This window comes from Chinchilla lanigera, unplaced genomic scaffold (assembly GCF_000276665.1).
Source record: "Chinchilla lanigera isolate Chin_1 unplaced genomic scaffold, ChiLan1.0 scaffold00044, whole genome shotgun sequence".
In the NCBI taxonomy this organism is placed as follows: Eukaryota; Metazoa; Chordata; class Mammalia; order Rodentia; family Chinchillidae; genus Chinchilla; species Chinchilla lanigera.
In genome coordinates this window covers 11,650,856-11,658,676 of record NW_004955445.1, presented here as the reverse complement: position 1 = coordinate 11,658,676, position 7,821 = coordinate 11,650,856, and the positions used below count along the sequence as shown (strand labels likewise).

The 7,821-nt window shown below is 38.4% G+C and overlaps 1 protein-coding gene across 1 annotated transcript; it reads right to left on the bottom strand.

The window, feature by feature from the left end:
• Positions 1-6,017: 6,017 nt before the first annotated feature.
• LOC102030359 (protein WFDC9) lies at positions 6,018-7,198 on the bottom strand. The gene is made up of 3 exons (XM_005392580.1): positions 7,177-7,198; positions 6,587-6,728; positions 6,018-6,048 (listed from the first exon to the last, which is right to left on the bottom strand). The coding sequence occupies exons 1-3, from the start codon at positions 7,196-7,198 to the stop codon at positions 6,018-6,020; spliced, it is 195 nt and encodes a 64-aa protein (XP_005392637.1).
• Positions 7,199-7,821: the final 623 nt, after the last annotated feature.

The following is a 7,821-nucleotide window of genomic DNA, read 5'->3' as shown; positions in this document are numbered from 1 at the left end:
CAGATTTTAGGACACTTCAACATGTTATCTTTCAGTTTTGGTTGCATCTTTTATTTCCTCAAACACTACAAATAAATATTTTATCATTGTTAGTTTCTATTTATCTATAGTTCTCATTTTATTGCTTTCCACATCTTCATGCACATTCAATTTTGTTCTGGGATCATTTTTCTTCCTCCTAAAAGACATTCTTTAGAATCTTCTTTAGTGGAGATTTGTTGGTGGCCAACACTCACAATGTTTGCTGTCTAAAATGTATTTTTAAATTTTCTTTAAAGTTTCACTGAGAGCCCAGTGTGGTGGCACCCACCTGTAACCACAGCACACTATGAAACCGAAACAAGAACATAGTGAGTTCAAGCCCAACCTGAGACACTGTCTCAAAGTAAAAGAACAAAATAGGCTGGGGATGCAGCTCAGTGCAAAAGCCCCAGGCTCACTCCCCAATACCCAAGAAAAAAAGAAGGTTCTTACATATTAGTTAAAAGAACAATCAAACAGGAAGAAAAATCAACTGTGACTATACATGCTCTAAATACTGAGTCACCAAATTTTATAAAACAAACACTGCTGTACATAAAAGATTAAATAAACTCCAACACAATCATAGTGGGAGACTTCAGTATCCCACTTTCACAGAAAGGCAGATAAACTGAATAAAAATTTAACAAAGAAATATGACCTAATCACATCTTTGAACAAGTGGACTTAACAGATATCTACAGAATGTTCTACCACACTACAACAGAATACACATTCTTCTCAGTAGCACAGGAAACTTTCTCTAAAATAGACCATTTAGTAGACCATTGCTTAAGTAAATACCAAAGAATCAAAATCATTCTATGTATCCTATCAGATTGTAGCACACTGAAACTAGAAATTAAAGTAAAAGAAATAAAAAAGATTTCACTAAGAAATAGATATTAAAGAACTCACTCCTGAACACTCAACAAGTCACAGAAGAAATAAAGGAAGAAATTAAACAATTCCTAGAATAAATAATAATGCCAATACAACATACCCAGAACTTATAAGACACAATGAAATCAGCCCTTAGAGGGAAATTTATTGCTGTGAATGCTTACATTAGAAAAACAGGGTGATCTCAAAACACCTAATGATGCACCTCAAGAAACTAGAAGAACAAGAATGGTCCAAACCCAAACCTACTACAAGGAAGGAATCATATAGATCAGAGCACAAATTAATGAAATTTAAAGTAAAAAAAAAAAAAATACAAAGAATCAGTGAATTCAAGAGCTGGTTGAAAGAATGAATAAAATAGAAACACCTTAGCCAAACTTATCAAAAGAAAAAAGAAAAGACCCATATCAATGCAATAAGAAAGAAAAAAGCAAAAATCACAGTAGTTACCACCAAAATTCAGAAGACCTTAGCAGCTACTATAAACAATTGTACTCCAACACGTTGGAGAATCTTAAAGAAATAGAAAAATCCCTATACACACAAATTATCAAAACTGAACCAAGAAGACATAAAAATGCTAAATAATCAAACAACTAGAAATGAAATTGAGGCAGTAATTTAAAAACCTATCAACTAAGAAAAGTTCAAGGCCTGATGAATTCACTGCTGAATTCAACAAGAGCTTTAGAGAGAATACAATGCCAATACTCCTCAAACCGTTTAATAAAGCTGAAAGAATAGAAGTATTTCCAGACTCATTCATGGAAACTAGCATCACCCTAATTCCAAAACCAGACAAGGAACCAACTAAGAAAGAAAACTGCAGGTCAACCTCTTTAATGAACATAGATGCAAAAATCCTTAACAACATACTACCAAAGAGAGTGCAACAGATCATCAAAAAGATTACACACCATGACCAAGTAGGCTACATCCCAGGAATGCAAGGATAGTTCAACATATGCAAATCACTAAGTGTAATACATCACATAAACAGAAGCAAAAACAAATCACTTAAGCATCTCAATAGATGCACAGAAAAAGCCTTGACAAAATCCGACATCCACTCACGAAAAATACCTAGAAGAAAATAGGTATAGAAGGATCTTACATCAATTCAATAAAAGCAATTTATGACAAACCTACTAGCAACAAGTTAAATGGAAAACACTGAAAACTTTTGCTCTAAAATCAGGAACAAGCCTAGGAGTGGTGACACATGCCTGTAATCCCAGTACTGGGGAAGCTGAGGGAGGAGGATTGCTGTGAGTTTGAGGCCAGCCTGGACTGCAAGGTGAAACCCTGTGTCAAAAAGACCAAAAAAAAAAAAAAAAGAGAGAGAGAAAGAAAGAAAGAAACTGAGAATAGAAATTACATTCAATTCAGTTCTTTCCCTTCTAGGTATTTTCCCAAAAGACTTAAAGACAGCACATTTCAGTGATGCATGCATATTCATGTTTGTAGCAGCACAGTTCACAGTGGCTAAATCATGGAAGCAGCCTATATGTCCATCAATAGATGAATGGAAACATAAAGTGTGGTATTTGTACACAATGGAGTGCCACTTCACCATAAAGAAAGATAAACTTGAGTCATTTGTAGAAAAGTGGATGCACCAGGAGCAAATAGGGAGACATATGTTTGGCAAATAGGAAGGGGATCTAAAAAATGGAGAGAATGGGGAGGGGAAACGGGACAGGGATGTTAAAAGATCTCAGAAGTGTCATATAATATATCAATTCCCTACAGTGAATGCACTCATGATGTACCACAAACCTGTGCTACTAAGTACAAGAATAAAAACAAACACATTCATATTTCAATATACGACTTTGTGTTCGACACTGCAAGCCCACCTAGATGCTTCTTTTTCTATTCTACTCTGCACCTCCAGAAGTCTTCATACTAGCTGGGTAAATGTTTATACCTCTTACAACAAGCAAAGACTATTCTTACATTAGTTAGCTCTATTCCTAACCTAAAGATTGATGGTGTAAATTCCCTATTCTTGATAGTCAGTCTTTGTAATTGCAACACAAGACAAGCACAGAAAAACAATTTTCTCTCTGAAATACCAAGAATAGCTTTAAAAGTGATGTTTGCCCTCAAGTCCATATACTATACGTGAATGACTTTATTCCCTCTTCTCTGGGGAAATAAACCTCTGTTTCACATCCTATTTTTAATGGTGGCAAGACTTGATGGAAACAATGAAATTGCAAAGAAATTAAAATAATATTTTCAGTATACTATGCCACAATGCCATTTTTATTTTGGTGACCTTCATTATAAGACTTCTGCCAGAGTTTTAAGGAATAATTTATTGCTTTGACTTCCCATTTTGCTATAGTTAGAACTTTTCTACTTTGACTTAGTTTTTTTAAGAGAATGACACACTTTTTAATGTTGTGAAAAATGCCTAAGGTAAATTTACCCTTGACAATTTTAAATGCATTGTATCACATAATCATAACTATAGTATAATGTTATGCAGTAGGTCTCCAGAAATTTTATACCTTGTATGACTAAAACTCTAGACCCATTGAGCAACTCTCCAAGTTTTTCTACACCCTTGGCATCCACCACTTAATGATTCTGTGAATTTAATTACTTCAAATGCTTTATAAATAGAGTCATGTTGGTCTTTTGTGATTGGTTTATTTCACCTAGAAAAGTGTTCCCAGGTTTTATTCACATTGTAGCATATGACAGCATATTAGGCCCCAAAGCCCCTCATTTTCTGTGTCTTGAAACAAAACTACATAATAATTTCTGTTACCCAGCCAGCTCAGATTTTTCCAGCAGGCTGAAACCTATGCTGGAACCTTGAGCATTCCCAGGCCCGGATGAGGGTATCATTTTGTTGCCTAAAACACTGAAAGAAATTGTTCAAGTTCCTTAAGCCCTCATATAAACTCTGTGCTCTGGCTCCTTACCACAAACTTATGCAGGTAAACATCTTTTTTCTTGTGATCTATTACCAAGATATGCTGCAACACGCTGTAAATAAGTTCCCCTAATAAATCCACTGAGGAGAGCACCCTGCCAGTGCTTCTTTCATTGGAATCCTACCGGCCTCAGCTCTGGACAGAGTGATGAAAACTTGGTTGGTTTTCAGCCTATACAGTCCACAACCACAGTGTGTGTGAAAATGTGGCTCACAAAGGACCATGCTCTCTGTATGTCTGCATTTTAGTGATCTCTTGGATGTCCTTCCACTTCTCTGTGCCAGTTATTCAGTTTTTATTATAATTATTAATGTACATTAATTATACAAAATAATGGAACTGAGTGTGACATTTTTATACCTGCATATATTTATTTATCCATTTATCTGTTGATAGTCTGCCAATTACTCTTTTGCTAATATTGGCAAAGCAATCTCTCTTCTTCCACACCTCAAAACCCAGGCGTAGCAGATGAGCATGTGAAAGGGATAGGATACAAAGTAGGTTACCCAAGAAAAGGGATAGGATACAAAGTAGGTTACTTACTTCCCTAGTGTTGCTTTTTTGTAATATCCAACATTTTGTTACCTACATTTTTGTCAGGAAGGAATAACCTTCACTCTAAAGAATTCCAAGTCCTGTCACTTCTTGGCCTTTTGGCTAAGATCAGATGAAGAATTTCAAGTCCTTCCTATTGCTTAAAGTTGAGGCAAAGCCCCACTGTTGAAAAATGTTAACCTAAGCCCTAAGTCCCTGAATCACTGTGCTTTTTCATTCTTCCTAGCTCTAAGGCACTAACCAGTATTCTTTTGGGCCCTAGCATTTTCCTGGACTTGGTCTTTACTGTATCACTTTCCATTTCCTTGGGCAATACAGCCCTTCCCTTGAGCTATAAAGTTGACAAATGCAACATTCTGACTCATTCACCTGAAAATATTTCCTCCCCTGTCCCATGTCTGAGAAGTAGAAGACTAATTACAGAGTAGGTGCTATATAGTCTCATCCAGAGGATGTTATATTTTTAAAAAATTTTCAAATGCTGATGACAAGTAGTGTAAATGCAGACATAATCCAGGAAAACAATACAGACAGCACAGCCTGTTTTCCACTACCTGGAATCTCAGAACATAGTACTATTTCCCAGGTAAAACTTCTTGGTAGTCAGAACTAAAATGACAGGAGTAAGAGGAGACTTGGGATGGCAAATAGAGCAGTTTGTTCTAGAAGCTCAAGGTAGCCACCTGGAAGGCAGGAATGCTTTCTCTAATGACAGTATAACTTCATAACTATGGAAAGGATGCATTCCATTGGTCAGAGTGATGGGGAAGGTCTTGAGTCCTTGTTGATGAGTTTGGTTTGGCATAAGTACACATGTTATAGACTACCATTTGTTCATCAAATATCATTTTATACTCTTGGGAATACAGCTAGACTACAATTCCCAGACTCCTTTCCTAATAGGTAGGCCCATATGACTGTGTGATGCAAAATTATTTTTATTTGTAGAATACAAATAAAAAGGAGTTCCACTTCTATACAGAGACCCTAAAGCCCTTTTGTGTGAGCCTCCACTCTATCTTTTCTCTCCAATCTGTTTGCTGGATGTAGAGGAACCAGCACTGGAGGCCCTGGGAGATAGCAGAACTATAGATGGAATGATCTTGGTCTTTGAATCGTGGCATGGGTGATTGACCACCTTTGGTGAAACATACTGCAAATGAAAATAAACTCTTCTTTTGTTAACTGCACTAAATTTTTATAAATCTCTGTATTTTTGCGATACCCATTAGGTAATCTGATAAAACAGGGGAGGCAGAATTGGAAAAGTCATAGGAATGTGACATAGTAAAGACCAAGTCCAGGCAATTCAAAGTCCATCATGGAGTGGAAACAACTCTTGGGACTACTGAGGACTGTAAAAAGGGAAACATGCATGGCGTACCAAACACCGTAGTGCCTTCAGATTGATTTATCCTTTTATTTGGCAAACACATGAGCCTTCTCAGGATGAAGAGGTCAAGGACAGAGCACAGAGGTCCTCAGCTGGAGCAAGTGAATGTCCCAACAGCAACCAGGCAGCACTTTTCCTAGACCACACACTCATTCTTCCGCTCACACCAGTGGTGGGCCAGATAGAACTTAGGGGAGTAGCATTGATTTAAAGGGCTCTCTGAAAGAGAAAAAATGAGTGGTTAGAAGTCAAGAGCCCAGGTAAAATCCATTCCCCAGGTCAATACCCCCCTAGGCTCCAGATAAGGACAGAAAGTCCTTCTGTTATATCAGAATTTCCCATTTGGAAGCAATGTTTCCCAAGAGGTGTGCTGACTGGGCATACAAGTGAAGAGCAGGTCTCTCTGCATCTGGCCTAAAGAAGGGTGGGTGTCAGTAATTGAATCCTTGAACAAAGGGTAGTAGGCAAACTGATGGGGGTTGTGAGGGAAGCAAAGAAACTGAGTGAAGGTAGGGACAAAGTAGAAACCCCACACCAGTGTCTTAGTTGGTTTGGCTTGGTTTGGCTTGGTTTGGTTTTTTGTGGTGAGTGGCAGCCTAGTATCAGAGATAGGAAACCATTGCCTTACAGTGTTTCTGTTTCTTTGACCAGAATTTAGGTGACCACAGTCTTCCGTTCTGGGCCACATTTTCTGAATGGTGGGTGAGGAGAAGTCAAGCGTGCCCAGGCACTAACCTCCTCCTGCCTACTGACTTACTCCTTGTCCAAGCAGATGTTTCCACAGTAGGTCCAACAGCATGTGTGATTAGGATTCAAGCAACTCATTATTCTGGTGCATCTGTTGGCACAATACTGTGATGGAGGTTGTACCCAGCACTCATCAATTTCTCTTACTTCGGCTGGAATTGAGATGGTAGAAATTGGCAAGGTCAGTATATTCACAACTTGGAGAAGAAATCCTTTTCAAGCTCAACAATGCCTCCTGGAAATTGGGCTTTAAGCCACAAATAAAGCACTTCTCTACCTGCCACGAAAATGCCTTCCTCAAATTCAAAGCTGTGTCTCTTCACAAGAGGCTGCCCTTCTGTGACATGTGTTCCTTCCTTCTGCATATCACTACAACACTGTGGGACTCTAGGTCCTAAAGATAGGATCAGGAACACTCTCACCATGCATGACACCATGACACCAAAAGTATTCTTATATAACCTTAGGTCTCAGGGCCTGCAGTATCTTGTAGACCTAATTTCCATACCCAATTTACAGAATAGAAAAGCCAGACCAGGGGAGAATAGGAGCTTACTTTTCTTCCTATTTGGTCCTTGCTGATATCACCTGCGTACTCACCCTTGTCATAATTAAACTCCATGTTTTTCACTGCCCCACAATTCCCTGCTCAGTCTTTTTGTTGTCTCCGCTTTTATCACTTGACCCACTAAAGAGCCCCTATTTGTGTTTTTTCATGCTTTAAAATGTTCTTCCCAAAAAAAATGCATGTGTTAAAGATCACCCTCCTGGGATTTTTCAAATGTTCGCCCAGCTGTGGCACAGAGATTTTGAAAAAAATCTTCCCTCTAGGCTCAAAGAGAAGTTTCTGTTATGTTTTCTGTATTCAAACTGGTCTGACATTAAAAAATATTATTTCCTGCTAGTCTACAAAATGTGCACCAATATTAGGTTAAACACTTTCCATACGCTCACTACTACTTTCAGAGCTGTGAAAAGAAACCTTGAAGGGACACCAGATTGGGGTCCTTTCAACCTAATCTTTCTGGGGTATCTTTGTTTAGGGAGGGCACTGATCCTTTAAAGGCTGATCCTGGAAATGTGGCCCTAAATCAGCTGTAACAGAAAGACAGGATTGTGCAGAGCACTCCCCCCGCCACACCTAGGAACTAGAGAGTATCTATTATGTGACAACTTTGGCCCTTCCTCTCTCGGCCCCCGTGGACCATTACCATCATCATATTTTGTCCTGAGGCTTCCCAGCAC

What these genes read in the sequence shown, in the direction of transcription:
- LOC102030359 (XM_005392580.1), bottom strand. Translation starts at nt 7,198, where the DNA reads ATGGAGTTTAATTATGACAAGG. An exon ending in GGAGTTTAATTATGACAAGG is followed by an intron (nt 6,729 to 7,176) that starts GTGAGTACGCAG and finishes TCTCAATTCCAG; the next exon opens with CCGAAGTAAGAGAAATTGAT. An exon ending in AACATCTGCTTGGACAAGGA is followed by an intron (nt 6,049 to 6,586) that starts GTAAGTCAGTAG and finishes TTTCTCTTTCAG; the next exon opens with AGAGCCCTTTAAATCAATGC.